Source organism: Haplochromis burtoni, unplaced genomic scaffold, assembly GCF_018398535.1.
Source record: "Haplochromis burtoni strain Fernald_Lab_line unplaced genomic scaffold, NCSU_Asbu1 Contig_58, whole genome shotgun sequence".
Classification (NCBI taxonomy): Eukaryota; Metazoa; Chordata; class Actinopteri; order Cichliformes; family Cichlidae; genus Haplochromis; species Haplochromis burtoni.
In genome coordinates this window covers 1,896,284-1,921,939 of record NW_024582419.1, presented here as the reverse complement: position 1 = coordinate 1,921,939, position 25,656 = coordinate 1,896,284, and the positions used below count along the sequence as shown (strand labels likewise).

Genomic DNA, 25,656 nt, shown 5'->3' with positions numbered 1-25,656 from the left:
GGGGGGAGCGAAGGAGACATGGACGGAGGGGAGGGAGGGTGGTGGATTTATTGATCAAGAGTGACCACATCTTAGCCACAGAGCCCCTCTCTCGTGATTAATCTTAGGGCTCAGAGTTGGCCAATGACACATGACAGGCCTCCTCCTCAAACTCCTCCATTTCTCTTCATTACTGGCCGTATTTTTGGACACCACTGTGGAGAGTAATCATTTACCTTTATTGTGTTTATAAAGCTGCGGCATGGATGACCCTTCCTATATTGAATTGAGGACATCAAAAGATCACTGGACATTGATTAGGAAGATATTAAAGTCATTCAAATGCTATATTTATATGTCAAACAACAGCAGAGTGAAAAGAGATGCCATTTCCACCTAAACGAAAAGCAATGGAATGTAATCAGTCCAGTGGAAATACAACTCAAGAATCAAGAAATATGGTTTATTAAACATTGAATATTTGAGGTAATGCTCATCTAAAGGCTGAGAAGAGTCTTTGTTGATTCTCCACAGTCGGATCGCCTAATGATTTGATTTTTCATTTTCTCCCGTGGCCAGGTACCCACTTTAAGAAATCATAGCCGGAGCAGCAGTATATTTTCCCGCAACGCTGGTCGCGGCTGTGATTTCCAGCCCAGCGCTAGTATGGTACAGAAATAACTGCACCAAATATGTCACATCATGAGCTGAAATGGTCAGCACTTTCCTGTAGATACTTAATCACCAAGTAGTTTCAAATTTAATACATCTGGAAACAGCTAAATATTATAGATCATTCTCCAGGAAGAGGAATAGTGTTGGAGGACTGTAGTATAACTTATATTTTTACTCTCCGAGTGTCCCCTAACCAGTGGAAATATACTGCTGCAGTGATTAATGACAAGGAACCCGCTCTGAACCGCCGTGCCTCACAATTATCAACAAATGGGCTGGAGCAGATTTTATGTAATGATTAAAGCTGCTGTTAATTTCACATGAAGGTAATGAGCGGGGAGATTGACGGCCACTGTCCGACACTCCATCATCCCTTTATAGTTAGTTTAAACGTTTTCACGACTCTTTTCCTCCCTCATTTGCATTTCGCCTCATTAGATATGGCCATTTCTGAGACCGCCCGCGATATCCATTTCCTGGAGTTAATGCATTTTATTTGATCAGCCAAACCGCCTCAGTTAACTAGCTGTCATTCTGGTCTTCCATATGACATCACTCCATTAGCACCCGCCGTGCCACCTCGGCCACCTCCACGTCCACACCCGCTGCCACCACCATCCCTACGCTGCCTTAAGCAATTACAATGCCCGACTGTCAGCGGATGCAGCGTTATTGTATTTTGCCGGGTGTTATCTGCCCCAGTTGTTCTATCTGTCTTTCACGTTCCAATATTTCTTCTCAAAAATGGCTCTTTTTGGGGTTTATTTTTCACAACGGCTGGAGCTGAGGCCCAGTGGTGAGCAATATTTGGCGCTGGGAGGGCTCAGAGTGCACGACCACGGTGCGAGGCCCCCGCCAACCAAGGGACTAGAGGTGTTTTGGAGGGCCTAATGGCATTTTGATGTTCATAAGCACAGCGGATGTGAGGAAGGGGAGACAGGGAGGTGGGCGAGAGGCTTTTTTGGGGGAGGAGGGGAGTCAGCAGAGGACTGTCAGCGGAAGACTTGCAGAGTCCTGACAGACACAGAACGTGTTTTCTCATGTCACAGCTGATTACATTCACTCCGGAGTGGGAAAAGAGCAGGGAGGAGACAGAGATGTGGGGCGAGGACGGACGAGGGAAGCTTCCATGTTGCTCCAGATAAAGGACATTCTCCTCATACAGAAACAATAGTGGTATTGACTGATGATTTACCCTGCTGGGTCCACTTTGATTCAGCTGTGGCTGGATGATTGAGGGTAAAACTTTCCGATGTTTTTGTAGATGATTGTTTCTACCTGTAAAAAGTTTGTATGTAACCACTTTCAGCATCAGGTCAATTCTCTTTGAAATTTCCCTGTTAGGTTAAACGCACGTTTGATTCTTTTCTTGACTCACAGATGAGCAGAAAATACGCTTCGCACAAATCCCCGAGCCCGAGCGTAGACAAATCTGCCCCCCCCCCTCTTGCTTGCACCTCCACCACTTGTCCATTTATCTTTGCTCTTTTTTTGTCTAGTGCAGGCCCCGAAAAGGGGGGAAAAAAGCAATTAAGTTTAAAACGGCCACATGAAAAGAGCAAAAACCAAGAATAAACTCCAGTTGTTCGTGTCAGACGATTTTATTTTCAGGGGTCTCTCCACGGTTTGCGGGGACACTATTTTTCCCTCTATTCCTGAGATTACACGGGTTGCTGCACCAGGTGACCCTCATGGTCAAACAAGGCGACGGAGAGCCCGGCGGAGTTTAAAGACTCCCCCCTTCATACCGAAAAAGATGCATTTTTAACAATTTGCAGGCTTTTTTTTCCCTCCCCGCCAGACACATTTATTTTGTGTGTGTTTATCCCCGTGTATCCTTGCAAGTTTGCCTATATTAAACCAGGAGAGCGAAGCAGCTGGAGGGGGCTAAAGGTGACAAAATGTTGTCACATGATATAATGGAGGCTTTGAATTTGCTGGCTTGAATTTTACCTTAAAACTGTTAGTTGTTTTTTTTTTAAATAAACACACCGACGTGAGCTTATTTCAACACTTGCGTTAAACCGGAGCATTCCGATCTGCCAAAAATCTTCTCAGACGCACTTTTTCGTAGCGAATGAAAAGAATAAACCACAATGGTTAACATGCAGGCTCTACAAACTGGATGATCACTGTTTATCTCTTCCAACACATGCAATCAGTACAAATGCTAGGCCAGCTCTGTCATTTTGTGCCTCCCGCCGAGGTGTTGAGAGGAGTCACCGTGGCGGAAAATCACCTGTTTAGGTGTTGAACACAGCCTCGCCTCTCCTTATTCCTTGCTCTCCTTCCAACTGCTATCCATATTATCCCGTGCCAGAGACGCGGCAATAAAGCCTGCTCTCTTTTCACCTAGATTTACCCGAATAACATAGCATCTGAAAGGCCTATCATCGAATGAGGCTCAATGATAATATTTCAGATAAATCTGAAAGCTTCTCCAACAACCCATCACTCACACAATGACGCCGAGCGCAGCAGATTTTCAGGCAGACTCTGGGCGTGCTCGCCTGAGCAGATCACATTATCTGTGTGTTGATCTGTAGCCTCTGTTTAACTCTGTTTAACTGACCGTGTTGGCTCTTCTCTGTCTCCCCATTCACAATCGCAGCGCCCTCAGTGCTGTGTTTTCACCCAAATGGCTCAAAGAACTCTCAAGTCAGCATTTTACATTCACAGCCTGTCTCACCTGGGCTACCACAGCGGCCGGAGCAGCTTTTATTTCTTCTTCAGGTAGACGAGGGGAGGAGATCGTCTGCCTCTCAGTTTCTCAGTCTCGCTACAAGTCGCTTCATACTTGTGGTATTTTTCAGGATTAGCAGTTTTTAGGCTTTGCTGCTGATGATAACGTGGGCGATAATGCTGCTTTGTGTGCGTTCTGTGTGAAAGACAAAGCTGGTCAAATAGATCACGCCCTGTGATCTCCATTTCTTTTCTCTTTTTTTTGCTTTTCCTTTTTTGTTTTTGTTTTTGAAAAGACATTTTAAAAGCCAAGAAAGCACTACTGGGAGCAGCATGCCAGAGGAGGATGTGGAGCCGTTTCAGCTTTCATGTGTCACCGACTTTTCAAAACATTCTCGACTGATTCTCAAAGTTTTTCCACAACAATCATCAATTCACATTCGCCTTTGAGCGTATACGAAGTCAGCGGTGATGACTCCTTTTTATCCGTCTTCCAGGAAAGCATTACTGCTGTTATTTTTTCATCACAATAAAGGTACTTTTGCTACGAATCTCTCTACAATTTTTGCTTTTGTATAATGATAGTAATAAAGGTAAAAGTATAATCAAAGCTTTTCCAGACACAAAATTGGGCTCCATACGGCACAGTTATTTTTTTGGCTATATAATTAATAAAATTTCATCTTATCCTATCGAGACTCTTCATCCTCTTATGGGGACATTACATTTTGGCTTTTCTGCCTCTTATACTTCCTTCTAATCAATAAATACAGTTTTTAAACAACGGTCACAGAGCTGTGCTATGCTGTAAAATAAACCCACTGTCCCCATCTGTGTCTGTTTTAATTTGATGCTCAGTTTTTATCTTTATAAGGTCCAACTAATGCCAAATAGCTAGAGGAAATTATAAATGCACCCCAAACAAGAGCTCAGGCCTCCGGAGGATAAGCTTGAGTAAATTAAACCCCACTTAAAAGTTGCATCTGGAAAGCCAAAACCTGTTTAGTGGGAGTCAAAGTTTTCTGTACGTAGAAAAAAATCCATGTGTAATATAACCACTTACACTTTTATCAGGATATGCCATTTGTCAGTACAGTCACCGTTATAAATCAGGTTTTTCCTGGGTTATGTAGGAGCCTCGGGGGGGCTACTTTGTACCTAAGCACAATCGGTGTGTATGCAGTAAAGGCAGTGAGTCTGTGTTACTTGACAGAAAACTGTGTTTCCCTGTTATTTATGACTGTCTGACAAAATGAAACCCAATTAACAAAGCTGGTTAAATAACAATAATGTTGGTTTTATTGATTCTACTTAAAACCGCTGCAAAAAATTAAACATTTTTGCATGAAAAATCCTTTAAATATGTCACTGATAAGTAGTCACGTATAAAACCGAATTAATTGCTTACACTGCCAAATGCTTCCAGCCCCTTGAGATTATTAATGTGCACATGAAATTTGAATTATAATTTATCAGTGTTTAGCAAAGATGTGGGTCAAAGGGCAGTTTAGTAAAAGCAAATGCATCTTTTAGAGAAAATATAAGAGTAAAGTCTTACTCTTGTTTTTTATCTTCTAATGGGGACATAATGGAGATTCAAACATACTAAAAATGACACATTGTGTAAGAAATACTGGCTGCCATATGATACGTACATGCATCTCCCATTGTTGCTTCTGTACATTGATGCTCTTTAATGTAGCAGCACTGTAAACTCAGATAATCCTGCCTGTAGTCGATGTGCTGTAGCTGTGCTGCTTAGGTTAGTCTTTATTTCAGCTTGAATTCTCTTATGCTACATATATACAGCTAAAAGTAGGCGCGCAGTTTTTCAGCGTTTTGAGATGTTCAGATATCCAAAGGACAACTGCTGGACACATAAAAGACAATCTTGCGATTATCGAGGAAAAACTGGATGACTTTCAGACGAGAGGAGGCAATATCAATCACGGCCAATTTGAGGCCACCAACATGAAATATGATTTCATAAGACAAATGCAGTGTCATTCTTAATGTGCTTAACCTTTACTGTCAATGAAAAAGTATCGATCGCTCGGTGGCATTTTTTCATCATTTGATTTCGAAAAGTGTAATAATATATATATGGTGGTGGGGTACGGTAAAAGATGAATGGCGACTGGGTGATCTCAGATGAACAGAGCTGAATTCGCTGCAGAGAAAGTGTGGAAAAGTTGATGTTTCTGGGGAGACTTTTTGTCGCAGCACGCTGTATTTTAAATCTTGTAAATAAACCCTGCTTTTAATTTAAGCATGTACCCGACCAGCATTAGCAGCGGGGAGCGGGCAGCCTGCTTCTTAAGCAGTGTTTCTATTATTTCTCTATTCTGTTGAGTAATTGGGAGGTCTCCTATCTCTTCTTGGTCTTTGATCTACTTACTCAACCTAATAAGACTTTGCTCTGCTGCACTACAACCAAATCAGCAGTGCATTTTCAGCCCCCTAATAAGTGGTTAGCTTGATTTATATGGGTAATCTCAGCAATGTGGCAGAGCTCTACAACCTCTCCCTGATGCACCGAGCCTCTTTTCACAACCACAGGCCAGACCAGATGAGTCCATTACAGCGAGGGCAAAGGCGGTCATTTTAACCCTCCTTTGCTTCAGCTGTAACAGTGAGTCAGAGGATTTCTGAGTCGAAGCATATTGAAGCGGTTTTACGATACAGTGATGCATGGCCACGCCGCCTGGCTCTATTGTGAGAGCGGGAAGCTGTTGGGTCATTGCTGCGGGTGGAAAGACTCGGCTCGGCCCGTGGGGAGCCCCGGGGGCCAGAGAAAGCACTTAGAGTGGTAAAATGGCCACTTATTCACAGCCGCCCTCCTGTTTTCGCTGCTCCTCCCTACCCTCGAGCCTCCCACTGGGTCCAGGAGCACAGACCTCTGGGAACTATATGATGGACTGTGCAGCCCTCACTGCAGTTGGCCTATTCTGGCCCCACAAACAATAAACAAAAGTGTGACGCCTGTAAACCTGCATCTGTAGGAATCTGTATTGTGCTGTAAACATCTACACTGGTGCCATCAAACAATGTCTTCGCCCTCTCCAGATGAATCCTCTGGCCAGCCAGGCGGCGGTAGCGGCAGCAGCAGCCATGGGATCCATCGCCGGCTCACAGGTGTTTGGCAACGCCCTGTCAAACCTGCAAGGGGCCACCGGGCAGCTGGTCACCAACGCACAAGGACAGGTGAGTGCAACGAGCTTAAATATAGGGCTGAATAAAAACTCCAGAGAGCTCTAGAAGATGCTGGGAGTTCATCTATCACGTATAAAAAAGTGCAGCTCAGAATAAACCGTCTGATCTTTCCACGCAGACTTCTAGTAGCTAGTCTTAAAGTTGTTTGTCTACAATCCAGTAGCCGCCCCACATCATGTTAAGCATTTTGGGAATAAACAAAGCCCTTCCTTCTTTTATCCTCACGCGCAGCAAAACGCTGACCTTGTCATATTCACAGGGTGGCTGCAGAATTGTTCCATCAGTAGCCAGAGGCTTGAACGATGATGCTTGTCATTGCAGGGCCTTATCTAATGAATCATCTTATCTCAGGTGCACACAGCACATATTAAAGGAAGATTGTATGGACCGCGTGCCCTTTCGTGCCACATCGTGTTATTTACTTTAACCCCTGTTTCATCGCTGTTTCACACTTGCACTGTATGCTGATGTTGAAGCATTTCTTAGCACAAAAACATGCTGGATTTTAAAATTAACCGACTGCAGGAGCATTTCAGAGCCACCAGTTCGACCGCGCCTCACTGCGTATAGTAAAGTGTGTCCGAACTCTTGATGCTAAACGTTGCTAATGAGACAGTATGGACTTCCCTGGCTCACAAGGTGCCTGGAGCACTGGGAACAGATCACTGTGGATATGGACTTGACGGGATGCTCTGTGCTTTTGTAGTGTCTTGGTGGCTGACACTCCCTGACATAATCAGGTCACAGAGACGGTCAAAGCCTTAGGCTACATCCTTTGCTCCCCACCTCATTATTCCTCAGCATTATTCAGACGGAGGGCTCTGAAACATGCACTGCCCTATCAGAAGGTCCTGCCCCTCCTCCCCCCAACCACAGAAAATATTATACAGGCTAATGCGTACCTCAAACAAGGCTGGAGGTCTAACAAACACACACAGCGGCTTTATTTTGTCTTTACTAGAGAGCAGCTATTATCTTTAAGATGTGTCTTAAACTGAATTTAGGGACAAGTTATGTGTCATGTCTGTAATACATGAGTAAAAAGTTACCTTTCCTTGAATTTAAATTGTGCCTCTGTGCCGCTTCCTCTGCCAACTCTCCCAAAAGACCTTTTCATAAGCAAGCGCTCTGAGAACCTTGAGAAGTGTCAGACCTGGTGGATGTTTGGAGTTCAGTATGTTTTTAAATCTTAATTATATTGGCCCAAACTTTTTTTTATTCTCCAAGGGAAATCAATGAGGCTCTTTTATCCTCACTGCCTCTGCAACAGTGATTAACAGCTGCGGATAAAAGGCACAATTATTAAGTCACTGTCACTCCTGAGATCTTTTTTTTCTTTTTAAACAAATCTCTGGCCGTTTTTGAACCTCTTCTCTTCGGTGCAAATTCTTTTCTCGCTGTTTTAAAATGCAGTTAAAACTGCATTGAGCACTGGGGACATTAAGGGCTGTTTCCTGACTTAAATCCCTGAAACGATCCTGGTATGGTTAGGACAGATTCCTTGGCTTTGTGCATGAACATCACATCTCTCCCAGCATCTTCTACCTTTCACGACATGTGCTGACGCAACAGGTAAGAGTTGCACTTGCTGTTAACCTGCAAAGTTAGTTAAAACAGGTGAAGCTGAGCCACAATACTATATAGAGTTAATTGTATATGAATACAGGAAATAGAGATAGAATAGAGACAGATAGGAAAGAGGAAATATCTTCTGTGGTGCACCATTATTAGTCTGCTGTTTGAAGCTTTAATTTGCTGTAAGCGCTAGCTTTCTTTAGACTTGTATGTTGACACAAGTCCAAACTTCCCAAACATTTTCCTTCCCGAGTTTCAATTCACTGCATGAACAGTGGTGGAGAGAAAATGGGCAGAGATATTGCCTGGCCACCATGGCTAAAGACACAGATTGCCCTGGCCGGAGAGATGAGATGGCATTTCTGCGGAAACAAGAGCAGCATAATCTTAATGAGTTCTGCTGGGTGGATAGAGGCACGTTTCTCACATGTCATTCCACGAACTGGAAAGGGAAGCAAACATGGGAAGCCAAATAAAGGCGAGAAAACGGAAAGGCATGCGAGGAGAGGGAGTTAGCAGTGAATGGGAGGAGTACCTGAAGGCTGCGTATTTATGAAATGGTTGTGTGATGAAAGAAACCGACAGCTGGACATTTTCAAATAGGAAATGATTTTATTTATCCATGAAATTCAGGCTAGCTGTAGAGTAAGAGAATTCACTTCTGGTTGCTTCAGGGGACTGCAGGTTTGGAAGTACACAGTCAGAAAACATGAGCAGAGTAGCTTCATATATAAATATATTATCATAATAGCTTTAGCAATTGCTAAAAAAGACTCAAAAACAGGACTTTAACTGTGCTGTTAACTAGATAAATTAGTTTGTCACATAAAAACATTTTCTAGCTTCACTACTAGAGTAGCTTTGGTTGAATCATAGTTTAGCTCCCTCCCCCTGCTCTTTAAGCCGCCTTTCTTCTGATTGGCTGTCCCTTACAAACAGAAGATCTGAAGTGCTGGTGGGTGGGGCTTCTATGCTCACTGCCAGAGATAACGTAATTCACTCATTCACTAACTCGTGTGTAGAAGTATGTTTTGGAAAAATGTAGCTTTTAATTTGTAAAACGTGCACCACTCAGTTTTGTTCACAACCAATTAACTTATGCTTGCTACCTGCAGTCTGCACGATGCCATCCACACATTTTGTTATATATGGAAAAAGTTGTTCCAATAACCAAGCCTGCACCACTAAGGCAAAAAAGCAGGAGAACTGAAGAAACGAAAACAACTGTGTCTGAGGAGAAAGCCAGAAAAGGTGCATATTTTCCAGGTGTTTCCTGAGGAGTGATAATGATTAGAAGGAAAAAAGTTGCTTTGACTGACAGAGATCACTCACACATAAACTGACCTAATTGTTTGGGACTCGTGTTTTTTAAGGTAAATAAGGAAAAAGAGAGGTTCATTTTGCTCTACTATAACAAAGTGTCTCTTGCATTACGGTTAAATGATGGCCTTTGACCAAAGCGTTCTGCTCAACACTCACTGCTAAAAGATTAATTGTGGTCATAAAAAAATCATTGAGGCTCAGTGCTCAGAAATGAAAAATAAATAGGATTAGTTGATTCAGGACTTCCCATAAGCTTATACAACAAAGCCCTCCCTCCTGACCATAAGTTAACACCGAGGTACTTCACTACACTGTCACATCCCTGCCCTGCCCTTCCAGCCTGAGTGAAGAGTTGTGACAGCGCCACGAAACATCTGCCTGAGATATGCAGATGGTGAAGGATGGCATAGCGGGACGGGGATGAGAGCTAAGCTGTCAGTCGCCTGCTCTTTTATTATGCTTATAGAACAACCACTTAGTCCAATGACGATGAATAATTGAGCGGAACAAGTTCCCTGCCACCGTGGCATGCAAAGCGGGATCAGTGGGACTCAGGAGACACAAGCGTCAGGCAGGGCAATAAAATATGCTAAGTGGCAGAAGAGCATTACAGGGAATTTGTAAAGCCAGCGCGGAGAGAGAGATAAATTATCTCTCCCCTAATGCGAAGCAACGTAAGCAAATGAGCCGTGGCAGGGATGAATTACAGATTGTCGGCCCACCTTTCTCTCGCTGATCCCTCCCTATTATGTCAAAGAGACGGGGGTAGGGGGAAAGGGGAGGCGGACCGTGCGCTAAAACACATTAGCGGTGGTGGAAACAGGAGCTAGGGACCAGAGAAGCCTGTGCCTCTGCTTTGCTCTGGGCTGAGGTGCAGAAGCTCAGACTGAAATATAAACATAAAAAGAAAGCGTCCAAGACAGTGCAATCTTAGCAAAAGTAGCTCTTTGCCCGGTTGCCAAATAACAGAATTTAGAATGATGGGCGTCTCATCCGTGTTGAGCTGCTCTCTGGTGTAATGAGGCTTGGTGGAGGAGGGCGGCCAGCGGGGGGGCCAGGGCGACTGCTGCTCAGGAGCTGCCCAGAACCAGTCCCCAGATGACATTAACCTTCATCATGGTGAAGAGGCGCTAAGTCCCCCCTAAAGCGCCACTCTTGGCCACACTCTGGCAGCTCTGAGAGCTAAAATGTTGCAGTGACACTCTGCTGCCCCCTTTGATCTGCCCTTCCTGATTACAGCCACAGAGGAGAGGAGAGCAGGGGATGGAGGGAGGGAGGAGGAGGGGTGAAGTACCCCTGGGACCCTGAGAGTTGAATTAGAGACACGGGGTCCTGTCTCACTCTCTGCTGCTCCTCTTCTCTCCTCTTATTGTTTCTTTTCTTACTTGTTCTCTCCACTTCTTCCTGCCAGGCCTGGTGTGTGTGTGAGTGGGTGAAATGGGGGTCTCTGTCTCTCAGCAGCCTCACTGCTTCTCACCAGAGACAGACAAAGACACTTAAGCACAAACACACACACACACTCACAATCATCCCAGTCTTGGCCTGGTGATGGATAATACACTCAGTGGTGTGCACCATCACACACACAGGTATTCAGCGCTGACCTTTGCAGTGCGCTCCCAGCAGTCTGCTTTGGCTTCACTTGCTCTAGGCTGTAAAACCACCTCAGTGACAGATGATCAGTGGACACTTCTGCATGTTTTTTCCTCCCCGAATCACAAACAGACCAGCTCAAAAGCAGAGCACTCTCATTAACCGCAGAACATGAGATATGACCAGTTTAAACTTCATTTCCAATCAGAAACACATAAAAAAAAAGCCTAAAGACTCACAGCAGTAGATATCATTACAACTGATACCTCCAGTAGCATTTAGCCTCTCCGCTCTTTCTACTTTTTAAAACCACCCAGCTGATTTTGTCTCCTCTCTTACCCCCTTTGTAGATAATTGGAACAATCCCACTGATGCCCAACTCTGCAGGGCCCTCCAGCCAATCAGGGGGTGGCAACCCAGCACTGCAGGTACAGCCAATTACACCTCAGCTTCTGACCAACGCTCAAGGCCAGATCATCGCCACAGTGATCGGCAATCAGATCCTGCCTGTCATCAACACCCAGGGAATCACGCTGTCACCAATCAAGCCTGGACAGCAGGTAACATATATGCTCATGTACAAACACACTCTCACACACACGTATAAAAAGGAGGAAGGCTTGCAGAGCAGCTTATTACATTCTTAAACTCGTACTCCTCAAGTGATCACGAGCTATGTTTTAAAAACTGTCGAATGAGCAACACCTAGTGGAGTCAAACTAGAGTTAGCCTGTTTATTCATGAAAGCAAAAGCCAAGGCAGCTCTGTTTTATGATAAACACCTCATATTTTTCCCGCTTCAACACTCATAATGCTCATTTGCATCACTCCACTTGGAAAATTGTAGCTCCTGGTGCAATTTTCACAATGCATGCATGTGTGTGTGTGTGTGTGTGTGTGTGTGTGTGTGTGTGTGTGTGTGTGTGTGTGTGTGTGTGTGTGTGCTTGTCAACCAACCTTTCAGCTTCAGTCTCAGCGAGACTGCTAAACCCCTGCAGAGCCCAACATAAGAAAAAAAAACACACCACTTTTCATCACCCCACTTAAAACTGAAACACTCCTCGCTCTGTTTTCCACCTGCTTTCCGTTTCACTCACCCTCCTCCTCCTGCCTCAGTCACACTCTCCATCCTTACGATTTGTCCTTTCTGACCTGAACATGAAAAATTTTGTTTTATTTAAAGAGAGACACACAAAAAACCCCAGCTCTGTTTTTTCCTTTTTGTTTGAGTTCACACTGTAAGTAGGAACACTCGAGCAAACACCTCCTCCCATGTTCGGCGAACGCGTGCAGCACCAGATGCATTCACGCCGACAGTGAAAAGTTATTGACTTGATAATGATGATGTCAGGGCTGAATTATAGGGTAAAAGTTCACATTGAAGGCCTCTACAGTCCAGGATGGATGAACTCTTAGCGGGCGGACACCTAATTCTGGGTCCCTCCCCCCCCCCGAGAACGGCAGATCATACTCTTGAATGAATTAATGCATTTGTAATAATGTTTATGCTTTTGTCTACACTTCAAAGCCCCGCATGTACACATTGTTCCGCGGGCATAATTTACGGTTGTCACAGCCTGCAGTCTCGAATATTTCCAGTGAAGCTAGATAATTCTCTGAGCCTGTCAACAGTCCTGACAGTGTGTGCATTGCTGTTGACACCCCCCACCATCCAAACAAACACATGCCACAGAGAAAATAATTAATAGCACAGAAGGAGAAGAAGAAGCCTGCCCAGTTTATGGCGGAGACAGCTTTTAAGAGTGGAGACACACCATCTTGATCTTGTAAAAGCAATTCAAATGTGCATAAAACATGAAAATACACTGTTTCTTTTTTTTTTTCCATCAGAGCACGTAGCCTGCAGATCATGAATTATGTTTGATATGGGGACTGCTGTGTCCACATGTTTTTATTTAGGATTCAGGCTGCCGTTATTAGTATCAAGATACAGAGCAGAAGAAGATTCTTAATTGTTTTTCTGCAGATAGGTGATTATAAAGCTCACAGAGACAGTGGAGTGCCTGAGCTGAACAAGCTTCCTTTTAGACCCTCACTGCCAAATACAGTGGTAAACTACTGCTCTAGTCTATTGAGCAGACTATTGGCACTATAGTCTGCTCTGTCAGTGCAAATACTGCAGGCAGTAATCATCAGGTACAAGGTAAATCTAATTATATTCACCTTCTAAGTGGCTAATTTAATAGCTGCTGATTAATTGATTAGATTTGATATTGTGGCCCAATCACCATAATGACTTGATTACTGTAAATTCTGATTATTGTGACGATGTGCACAGAGAGTAAAACATGCTGTCAGTGTATCGTGTCAGCTCTCCCTCTCTCTCTCTGTGTTTGTGTCCAGCTGCCTCAGGCTCAGCAGGGTCAGACAGGCCCCGCATCATCTCAGCCCAACCTGCTCCACATGCCCCACAGACAGAGTCCTCTCCACCAGGCCTCTTCTTCCTCCTCCACCTCCTCCTCTTCCTCGGCTCTCAGCGTGGGGCAGCTGGTCAGCAGTAAGTGTCCAACACAGCTCAGCTCACAGCATTTTATAATGTGATTTATAACGAGAGGAATTACACAACTAGCGGGACGTAGCCATGGAAATATTTTTCTGTCATTCAATACAGCCGAGGTGGAAGGTTGTCGATCGCTGAAAGAGCAATGTGTTGTCATTATCCCCGGTGTTTCATTCCACATAACACTGCGGATTTCTCCAATTGTCAGAGATGTTTTTATTTCAAGTTGAGGCATGCTCTTATTTTCTTAAAGAATAAAAGTAACAACATTCCGTGTGTTAGTTCACATCTCAGCACTTTGTGACAAAGGTCTATATCAAATGCTTTGTGTGGTTGCATTACATTATTGCATCGTTCTATACCTACAATCTTTATTTATTATATGTTTATTTAACTTTTTTGCTCAATATAAGTCCATTTATAAGGAAATAAAAGTAGAAATAATATATTTAGATGTCGACAGAATTTAGTGAAACTGAGAGAAGATAAGCACGTCACAATGATAAAATGAAATAAAGAAAAACAGAAAAAAATGCCTTCCCCCAAATACTACCTTAATGAAGTCAGCATCTAAGCGAAGGCAAGAACTAAAAAACAACCTTAAAATGCATAAATATGATTAAAAACAGGGAATAGTACCATTATTGAACTATATATAAAAAATGCCATAGTATTGATGTATAGCATAGATGAGAACCTTCAGATGTACCTGCTATACATCAATACTATGGCAGTACATTGCCTAGCAACACAGCCTATGAACTACCTAACAACAGGCTAACATGACTCATTTTTAGCGTTTATGCACATATAATACCTTATAAAAACATTGTAGAGTTTTCATTTTATGACAGTAAAATCAAAAACAACTACCTAACAATAGGCTAAAAACACAGGGCAAACAAAACCATAAAGTGGGCGTGTACCAGTCGCAATAACACACAACTACTGAAAACTGATCTAAAGCAGCATTTTTAAACAATCAAAACCAAACCAAAACAAGGAAATCCAACACAGAAACCAAAATTGAGGACCAAATTTAAAGCTGCGGATTAAAACATTTGGTGTTCTAGTTGGAATTTAAAGCAGCTGGATTTATATATGAATAACCAATAATAAAAAGATTTAACGATCAGGAGTCAACATAAGCTGACACAAACTCAAACTTGTAAACTGTTGCAATCTAATATGAACACAATAAATATATATAATAGAAATAAATCGAATCACTGAAAGAGATGTTAATTAAAATTTTTTGCCCAATACTGCAACATCAATGACAGAAATCTCAGAAACAAATATATTAAAACCAGAGAAAATAAAAACAAAATCTGCGTTGCTGCATTAACTACATGTTTCTCCTTTTTTTCTAATTCTAATAAACAAACCTTTAGCATCGCTACTTCACATCTTCATTACTCTCAGTGTAGACAGCTTTTGACTGATCCCTGCCTGCTAGGATTGTTTTATTTTTTCCTTTACTGTCATTTCTTTGGTTTATTAGACAATCCAAACTGGCGTCTGTTATGTAAAATGAGCATAAGTTTCATTCTGCCAGCGCGTGGGCTTTGGCAGGGCCTTATAAATCACTGGTCCACAGCCTGTCAGCGTGCAGCTATTGCCTTTAAAAACTCTGTTTTATTCAGATAAATTTCATTTGTCAGAGTCGATTCTCTTAAGCTCCATGTAAACTCATTTCAAAGGCAGCTACAATGCCACTGAATCTAATTTAAAAAAAAGTCGCCATTGATCAACTTGTTGTGGACTTTGTGTTTAGTTTATGTTTACTTGCAGCTCAGAAAATATCTTATGAGGACAAAAATCATAGCGGGCCACTTGTATGGTAAATAAAATTAATGTTTTATGCTGAGTGCGAGCCATATCACTTCCTCTCAATATCACTTACAGCATTCATAGGCAAAGCAAAATCCCGTGACAGAATCAGAGCGACAGAAGCATTCGCTGGCCAAAAACAAAGTGCCAGAAACAGATTGAAAACCTCAAGATTTCTGTTAATAGAAGGACTAACGCCAGCAACATTTTTTATTGAGTTTGTTTTAATTTTTTTTATTTGCAGTGGAGAAGGACAGCTAAGCTACTGAAGCAGAAAAAAGTGCTCTCCTTAATATAATCTGGAAGAGTGTTAGGATTCATTTAAGCTAATGCAGGTGTGGATGCATATATTGCGATCAGACAGCTATTTGGAGGAGTAATGATCATTGATCACCTTCCTAATTTGAAGTAGACATTATTGGGTTTTGTGAACAAGAAACAGTTAATCAGAGTACTATTAAGCAGATACTGTAGATTCATCATCGTAAGCAACAACAATAACATTGTTTTTACATCATATCCATACAGCTGCTTCCAGAACAAAGATGCTTAAATAGCTTAAACCTTTTTGCGATTGCAGAGGCCCGTGGGATCAAATCACGTGTTCGGATAAATAGGATGTCTGATCATCAGGTTTGCCTGGTGTTCGCACTTTTCTGAGTCATGTTTTCCAAATTTCTACACTACAAACTTCATCATCAGTTATTAGCACTTCAAGTAAAAATAAAAGCATAAAAGAAGTATTTTTCTGCTAAACTGAAAGACAAACATTGGCACATAATAGCAAAAGTCTAGCCTGTAATTTATGAAGGCAGCATTTTCTTCCTAATTTTCCTTTCAAGCAGATACATTGATTGCTTCACTTGTTTTTGTCCTGTCGTAATTATTAAGAGTAAAAAGTGTATTACTGTTGTAAAGAAAAGTCAGCCTCCTTTTCTTTGTTTCAGTGCTTTTAAAACTGAGCCTTTTGTCCACTAATCTGTCTGTTTTTGTGAGGCCTCTCATTATTGCGAGGTAAATGAGAAGGTCTTTAATCTTAAATCGTGTTTGGGTAAAGAAAAATATGGATCCGGCTGCCGCTAGTCTTTCAAACCGCTACGCAAATAGGCTCCAGTGGGAATGATGGGAGGATGCTCATCACTGTGAAGATGATAGGAAGCTGCGAGTCCTCTGTGTGTTCACACGTATGGAGCACGGCGCATACGCTACACGTCACTTATGAGGCACAGCGAGATGGCAGGCCCATAGATTTTTGCTTAAATACGCTTGGAGGATTCCTTTAATAATTCATTGATAATGACCAGGATGAATAATTCAGAGGCACAAACTTTGCTTTAGTAAGCAGGATGCCAGGGCACCTGACATTGATGTACAACGTGAAATCACTTTTTATTAGCGGAGAAATTCTTCAGTGAAGTTTTCAAATGTGGAGCTTCGCAAACAGCCTCTCTTTGTGTAAAAGCAGGGTATCGTTTGTGAGCGAGGCTCGCCGCTGCTTTGTAGGCTTGAACTGTGTTGACTTGGGGGGGTCAGATGGGTGAAATAATTTCTTTATACATTCTTTAATGTTTTTCTGAGAAAGCCAGCTTCAAAATATATGTGTATTCATACAGAGAGCTATAGTAGCACAGCACCTATCTGTCTTTCCTTTGAATTAACAAGCCATGTGTCGTCTGTTTTTTGTCCATATGCTTTTATATGTGAGATTAAAGATTTACACTTGCCAAAGCCGAAGCCACAACACGCCTGTATTCAAACCTCAGATGAGTTTATTCTTCAAAACATTTCTCAGATATGTGTAGAGAGAAATAATAAGTTCTGACCCAGAGCAGGACTATTTTTTTTTAAAGTTGTTTAGAGGCATCATGATCGCATATGGTTGGATGTTTGCCTCATTCACTCTGAAAAATAAGGTGAGCAGAGGGCTAATAAAATGAGATGTGTGTGTTGTATTGTAGACCCGCAAACCGCCCCCAGCGAGGTGGACGGGGTCAACCTGGAGGAGATTCGTGAATTTGCCAAAGCATTCAAGATCCGCCGGCTGTCCCTGGGCCTGACACAGACTCAGGTGGGCCAGGCGCTCAGCGCAGCCGAGGGGCCGGCTTACAGCCAGTCTGCCATCTGCAGGTAAGGACAAACGCAGGGGGAAAAAATAAAAACAACTCGACTACTATTGTCTACCTGTATTTCTAATCAGTGAAAGCAGCGCAGCTGCAATGAGCTGTCGGGTGCTCTCATCCGTGTTTTAACAGGCATCGTTAACATATTAAAATACATAATTGGCTGACAAACGAAGCTCTCGTGTCTCTACTTAAACTCCTTCCCCTGACATGACAGCTGGCCGTCACTTATGCAAAATACATACACAAGTATTACACGGAGCACTTAAAGCATTTAATAATTACTAAGGCCCGGTGCTGTTCGCTCTGGCTGAACATGAGGGAGCTTGACGGCGATGATGTATTAATAAGACTGCCGTGTCTTACTGCTTCCACGAGGACAGTTTAGTCATAAATGGGACATTATACATTCATGAGACTATCAGACAATCAGTGTTTCATTCCTCCTGTTGTTCCACTTGACTAACGTTTTACATGCAGATACCAAATGAGCCACGTTTCCATTTCGAGACAGAATAATTGGGCCACATGGTGTCCAAATATTGCTTTTAAAAGAGAACTAAACGGTGTAAAATAGAAAACAAAAGTATTTTAAGTGTCCAGATTAGATATGGAAGTTAACGCTAACTGGGTTTTGTTTTCCTCAAATCTAATCTTCTCTTGTTTTGCATCCATCTCTTTCAATAAAAGTCCCTAATCTTGTTTCTGTATTAAATTTAATGTCCCTTCAAAGTGCATGTGCATTTGCTGATGACCTGTACTGTTTATGTGACACGGCACTGCCACGCACCTTTAAAAATTTCATCACATCAACATCAAACAGCCGATAAAATGTGAAACACTACAGGAGCGGGGGGTTCTTATGAGGCCCGCACTAATGTTTAAAGTCGTCAAATCACACATGAAATATTTACAGCCAGACATAATTCAAATATTTATAACACACATTAAAAGCCATTAGCTTCAAAAATAAACACTCTGTGGGCTGTTATTCATGCCGTTAAGACAATTTTTTTGTTGTTTGTATGACACTGGACATGATGTCCTGATGTTTTAAGTAGTGGGGCTAACTTCACATGCTTTAGTTTAGTTAACATCAACATAGACATGAAGTTTGAGGAGGAAACGGGACGTCACAGTAGCTCTGGGGCTGCGGCTCCCGACGTAGACAGTGAACAGACACTGACAGATGCTTCCATCTTGTCTGCTTTCATTGCTCACAATGTTTCCAGGCACTTTATTAGTTTATCTAAACAGGCACAGGCTTTACATGAGGGTAACATCAAGCCAGGGATGTGCCTGAGTGGCCCCTTTTGGGAAAATACGCTAAATGAAAACGTAAAGTAAATAAAATCGCTATCTTTTGTTTTTATTACAGGGTTTAAGATGGATATTTTGAATTGTTTCAAACTGCTGAGCTCAGGTTTAAAATATTTGATGGTTTAAACATATTTTTTATCCAGATGTGAACAAACAGTTAATAAAAATAACAAGCTTAGGAAAGAAGAACACCAGTCATATATATAGTTTTATATGGCTCATATGAGAGCTATAAACTAAATTCAGATTTCCATAATGGTTCAACAAACGTAGCCAAACATTTTAACATCAACATAATGCAGCCTTAACAACGACACAATCTAAATCAATCTAAACAAGCCGAGCAACATGAACAGTGTTAGTCTTTGAATAATTATGATGGTAACTGTCAAGATACATCATTTTGCAACAATTTAGAGTTTAAAAGGAAACAAGAACACAAAGTCTGGACTTGTAATAAACCTGACGTAAAATGAAGTAGAGTGAGGCGAGCTTGATTGTATGTATGTCCCACTCAGATAGCTCTCTGTGGGTATTGAATGTAAACCCTGCAGCAAACTGTAACTCAGTCCAAACATGCAGCATGTCTAAGCAGAGCTCCTTAGGTACTTTTAAGAAGAGCCAGAGAGGCTCGCTCCCTCGTGCTGATGCACTAGAGGAGGGGAGTGCATACCCCAGCTGAGCAGCTCTCAACTCATTTTAGTATCCGCAGTTCCTGTTGATCCATGAAATGTCCTGTCTCTGGTGACTCTTCATATTTACTAATGTATTCCCCTCAGTATGGAGCCCTCCTCTTTTTCCTGTGTTTAGGAGGAGGACGGGGTTATAAATAATACCGCCTGTCGACAAAGAGGAATGCACCAACGAGGTGTAGAAACAGAGAAAGTTCATGCATGCATGGGCATCTGGGCCTCTGTTTCCCTCGCTATTAAAAACCGTCTCTTTTTGCATTGTTTGCTCCACAGAGAGCAGTGCTTCAGTGTAGCTTTCTTTCTAGAGTTATTTCACTGAAAAACATTTGAAACCAACACTTTCTGTCCAATAATGTTTGGAAGTGATGCTTTTAAGAGTTGATGTTGTTAGTACCAAATCATCTGTAGACCTTATTTATTGGGTATGTAGTTAAATTTAAGGTTAACTAAAACCATAACCACAGCATCTCTGGTTTGAGACTAAATTTTGGTATGTTTCATCTTGCTACCTAAATCTTTGCTGCTTTCTGTAATCTGCTATCAAATAAAAGCAAAAATCCTGAGATAATCCAGAGAATGCTCAAATCACCAGTGCTCATGAAAAGAATAATGGAAAGAGGTAGAAAAATCATAAAGATTTTTATTTTCCTGGACCAGAGAAATAAAAATATTGTAATTAAACATCCTGATTTTCTCCTTAAATAAAAACTGCTGATACTGGACTACTTTAAATGGACATGCATTTGGAAACATGGTGAAAGTGTCGTGTCCGTGACTTTCTTTCTTGTCAAAATGAGAAATAGCCACAAAACCACACCACAACTTTTTTGGTACAGTTAACCTTTGTAGGTTTTTAGACTAAAAAACATTTGAAAATAACACTTGTCTCTGTCATGTTCCCATAATGTTTGGGAATAAGGCCTTTAAGAGTAACTGTTATTAGAAACATGTGTCGTTATGTCTCATCTCACTATCTAAATTTCTGTCACTTTCCATAACCTGCTATTAAAAAAATTATGACATACTTTGAAGAAATAAATGGAAATTACCATGCTAATATCACTAGTGCAAGGAACTGCTCATAGCGGTGTACTGTAATTGGACACTTGTTGGAAACTTATTAAAACTGCAGCGTCTGCCGTTTCTTCTCATGTTTTTTTGTCAACGTGACAAATAGCCACAAAACATTGTCACTTCAGCTTTGTTGATCAAGTTTTTATGTCCAAATAATATCTTCGGCAAATATTAGCTGCCCGGTTTGTGGTTTCTTTTATTAGAAATATGTACATTTTCGTACGATCAACTTTGAATTGATTACAGAACACAAACTGTCGTAAGGCTCGCAAAGTCCACAGTCATGGATATTTCTTTCAAAAACTTGTTAAAGTACTAGTGTCTTTAATAAAAAGGCAAATGTGCTGTTAGTTTATTAACAGATTTTCCAAACTCTGTCATGTCTTTCTTATCAAATACTTACCTCAAACTGCACTGTTGTTATTCAGTTCCATACAAGGAAAAAAGCAGTGAACACACTGATATTTGGGCTGTTGCCATTCAAACTCCTGAACAAAATGACATGATGTTGAATCCTAAATAGTTGTTCTTCCATTCTTAGTAAACATCATCTAATTCAGACTTCATATCATGTCCAAACTGCACCCGACAGTCGCTGAGCTGCCAGCTAGCATTGCTTTTTAAAACTCTGCCTTCCTCTCGTCTTACTTCCTGTGACTTGAGAAATGCAGAGAAATGGCTGAATTATGAGTAAAGTTGCAGGACTTGTAAATGTATTCTTATTAAATATAAAATGAGAGGTTGTTAGAAGATGAAAGAAAGGTTAAAAATGTATTAAATGTACATTTTGATGAATAATTCAAGCTCTTTTTGTAAATAAATGATGGTGCCATATTTAACTGCATGCATAAGTGGATTTTTGGGGGGAAGGTGGGGTGGGGGTTTATTTCACCTGAGCAGAAGATTTTTGTGATTTTGGTTCATGAGAAATATTTAAAAGAGCAAATATTTCGATTGCTAGCCATTGGCAATATCTCCTTGTTCCACTATTGCCAGTTTGGGACAGAGAACCAGAGCCTCGTCCAGAAAATTAACACATCACTGGCAAAGCATCGCCTCGAGCTGCTGCAGCTCAGGTGTGTCCAGGTGCAGGATGCAGAGTTTGTTCACCTGGATGTTAGTCTCAGTCCCTGTGGCATTCTGGTTGAGGAGACTTAAAGGCAGGCAGCTTATCCCTTGTTCTGGCAGGGCACCTAAGTAAGATTGTTTTTTCTCAATTCTCCCCAGACACACCATCCTGAGAAGCCACTTTTTCCTACCACAGGAAGCCCAAGAGAACACTATAGGTAACAGTCTTACAGGCAAACTGAACCCTGGCCTTTTATATCCTGCCAGGTTTGAGAAGTTGGACATCACCCCTAAAAGCGCCCAGAAGATTAAGCCCGTTCTGGAGCGCTGGATGGCCGAGGCTGAAGCCCGCCACCGATCCGGCATGCAGAACCTGACTGAGTTTATCGGCAGCGAACCTTCGAAAAAACGCAAGCGGAGGACCTCTTTCACCCCACAGGCGCTCGAGATCCTCAACAGCCACTTTGAGAAGAACACGCACCCCTCCGGACAGGAAATGACGGAAATAGCGGAGAAACTGAACTATGACAGGGAGGTGGTGCGTGTCTGGTTCTGCAACAAGAGGCAAGCCTTGAAAAACACAATAAAGCGTTTGAAACAGCCCGACCTCGGCGCTGCCGCACCAATGGACCCTCTCACTGATTCTCTAGAGGAGCTCCCGAAATGAACGAGCTCTCTGACCAAACAGTGGAGTGGAAAAGTGGCAGCCATTAAAAACAACAAAAGGTGGATGAACTCCTCTCGAAATGAGAACTGACAAAAATGTTGCCCAAGTCACCCGGATGGACAGTCATGAGTTTGCAAACGAAAAACTATGTGTTGTCAGTGTGATTACCACAATTATGTAAATTACCTTGGCGAAACCAAAAACATGAAAAAAGAGATTAATATCTGAGAATTATGTAAAAAACATACGGTGTGCTGTTTCAAAGAGTTTTTAGATTCTGGCCTTACAGACCAGACTGTCGCCCAAATTTTGGTTCCCACCAGGAGGGATTTAGTAGAGAGATCATACCAAATCGAAACACTATTTACCAAAGTCTGTTGCATCTGAATAATTTTGTAATGTAAATGTGCTCTAAATTTTTACATTTGTACTGGCAGAATCTAAGCTATATCTGTGAGGTTGAGTATACATTTTATCTTTGTCTCGCTTACTTTTTTCTTCATTGTTTGTATGTAAATACTTAAAAAAGGGAAAAAAGAAAAATGCTGTCTTCAAATTGAAATCACGCTGATTAAAAAAAAAAATCTCTTTTTGGACATAAAAAAAATTTAACCGTTGCTGTTAAACAATTGCATAATAATGTTGTTTGCCTCCGACTTGTGTTTCATCTGCAAATATTTTCAGTCACGGTGTAACTTTGTACAACTTTTACAGGTATTTATTAATAAGTTAATGAGATGGATTCGAAGGATGGACTTAAGAAACTATGGACTGTCACATGATAACTATGACGATGATGATGATGAGGAGGAGGAGGGGTTTCGGTGTCTGTCAAGTCTACTGCAGCTTTGTTTCGAGCTACTGTGTCATTCTATTGCCAAAGCCTGATAGCCAAAGAACACACACAACTTCAGCTCAAGGACTGGGGGAAAATTTTACCTTTTTATTTATCTGTTCCCACGACTTTCTCTCCCCTTTTTCTAAAGTGTTTTATTCTGTGGGTCAAGTTGAACGAAACAACAACAAAAAAAGAGTCAAAACTGTCATGTCAAACAGCTCCAAAAAGTGTCTGCCGTGATGAAAATGTATTTTCTTTTTGAGCCGATTTGCTACTGCATGCTTCAAATCGCACCACATGATAAGATAGTGTATATGAATTTCACCAGGAAGGCCAAAATTAACATTAAAAATCGGAATTTTCATAATTATTTTACATGAAATGAGCCAAACGTGTGGTTGAAGCATTTTTTGTTGCCACTGACCAAACATCAGTGTGTTCTTTTGCAAAGATAAATTGCTCTTTTACCACTGTATTTTGCATTCCTTTCAACTAAGTCAATGTCATGCTCATAAAATCAAAAAATACACCATCCTTTATCTTACACCTTTTAATTTAAGAGGTTAACTTGAAGTGTTCAATTTCAGTCCACTGATTTTTTGAGTAATTCACACTCCATTCCTGCGCGCTCTTACTTTGTCAGAAACGTCAATAATCCAGGGGGGAAAAAAGAAAAGAGAAAGAAAACCCTCTTAAACCGTCACTGCAAATATTTGGCTCCTGCAAAAACCCTCATATGAAAAAAAAATAGGTGAATGCTGAGAATAAGTGTCACATGTCAGAGTGAGTGAACTTAATTTGAAGTGAGGTGAAATTTGATGCAATTTATTCAGAATCATGTGTCTGCTCGATATATGTCCTTTCATGTCACATTGGTTATCTCAGTTTTTCACTCCTTTTTGTGAACTGCCAGGTTCTTCTGCGCTGCCTGGAAAACACACACCCACTGTAAATGGTAGAAAAACACTTGAAAAAGCTTTACATGTCTGTGTTTTTAAAGAAATCACTGAGGTTGTCTTGAAAAGGCAGAAAAGGCAATCGCAGACTGTGGAGAATTTCACTAAATTTTCATCTGCACATCCACAGCAGCTCCTGCTGTACTTCTTTTCACAGATATTTGTTTTGTTTTTCTTTTCGATGCATTCACACTTACAGATTTTGTGCATTTTTATTTTGCTTCTAGAAGAAGAAAAAACACTTAACTTCAGGCAAACCTTTGGCCAAGAAATAAACCTCTGCACAGATGTTAGAAAGCAGCAGTGGATCCGTTGTGACGCTTAACAATAAAAGCTGTAACCAAAACAAAAAAAATAAAGGACGACACAGAAAGGAGTCATGCCTTTGCTCAACTTTTCAATGCTGGACCAAAGCTCTATAGTTATGCACATTGTACAGAGAAATAGATTCATGATGTTGACAATCTTTAAAATCTGAGAAGAAAAGGATTGAAGAGTAGAATTGTACATTAGTTCATCCAAGGTTTACCTCAGTACTGTTCTTGTGAGAATCATAAAAATGCCATACAAGCATCCGCAGGTCAGTAGAAAAGATGAAAAAGATGACAACTCTGCACTGTGTGTGTCCATGTTCACCTTCAATGGGAAGGAGACGCTTGTGGGTTTTCTTTTTATTACGTGACACATGATTGTTTTATTTTTGTGAAGTGGTCTCCTGAGCCACATGTGACTCATCTTTTATATTGTTGTAGTATTATTTCTTTTTTTTGTGCCATACGTTCACCTCTCAGTTTCCACAGCTCTGTAGACCTACATAGAGGGAAAAGGAGATTACAGTAATGTTGCTCTTAGCTCAATTAGGATTATTTGTTTACCACCCTTAAATACGTTTGTGAAATTTTACTAACACAGACAAACTGGCTTGAAATTTTGTTCATAGTCAAAGAACTAGAAACCAAAGCTGAAGAGCCTGCAGAGGTTGATTTATTTTATTTTCGTTTTTATATATAGACTGAAAACTGTAATCTATAGAGCAATATCTGTTTGGTCAGTTAAGCAGCACTTTGTGTATTTCTAAAAAACAAAAATTTAAAAAAAAGCTTCAAGTCTGTCACATTGATTTGTACCATAATTAGTAATAAACAATTGTTTGACATGAGTTTTGTGTTTGTGTGTTATGATAGAATCTGTCATTTAAGGCCAGAACATAGTAACGTGTGGGAACCTGTGATTGTTTTAGCTAATATAGTTATGCTTTTTCTATGAAACGACATCCAAAATAGCCACTAGAAATATGATTGGCAGGAACTGACATTGCTAATGTGCTCAATTAATTCATAAAAATTTATTTCGCGCCACACTCTAACTTCTCTACATCACATTTTGACCAAGGTCGTTAGTAAGAGAAAACTCATCTGTTGAGATGATGCTGTTTGCACACAAAGCAGAGATGCTAACAGATCTCAGAACAGTGAAAGCAGCTAGTGGCAGCTTGGCTAGCATGCTGGTCTCTAATCAGTTTCCAAT

The 25,656-nt window shown here is 41.2% G+C and overlaps 1 protein-coding gene across 3 annotated transcripts in view; it reads left to right on the top strand.

Annotated features, from left to right (window-relative positions):
- Positions 1–25,282, top strand: part of pou6f2 (POU class 6 homeobox 2) — a 78,166-nt gene extending 52,884 nt beyond the window's left edge. For 2 of the 3 annotated variants that reach the window (XM_014333645.2, XM_014333648.2), the window contains 5 exons: positions 6,403–6,540; positions 11,391–11,600; positions 13,405–13,558; positions 17,353–17,521; positions 21,828–25,282. In XM_014333645.2, the coding sequence (XP_014189131.1) occupies positions 6,403–6,540; positions 11,391–11,600; positions 13,405–13,558; positions 17,353–17,521; positions 21,828–22,335 (1,179 nt within the window). In that variant the 3' untranslated portion in view covers positions 22,336–25,282. The remainder of the gene's footprint in view (positions 1–6,402; positions 6,541–11,390; positions 11,601–13,404; positions 13,559–17,352; positions 17,522–21,827) is intronic. The other variant, XM_014333649.2, reaches the window with a different exon arrangement.
- The last annotated feature ends 374 nt before the right edge of the window (positions 25,283–25,656 follow it).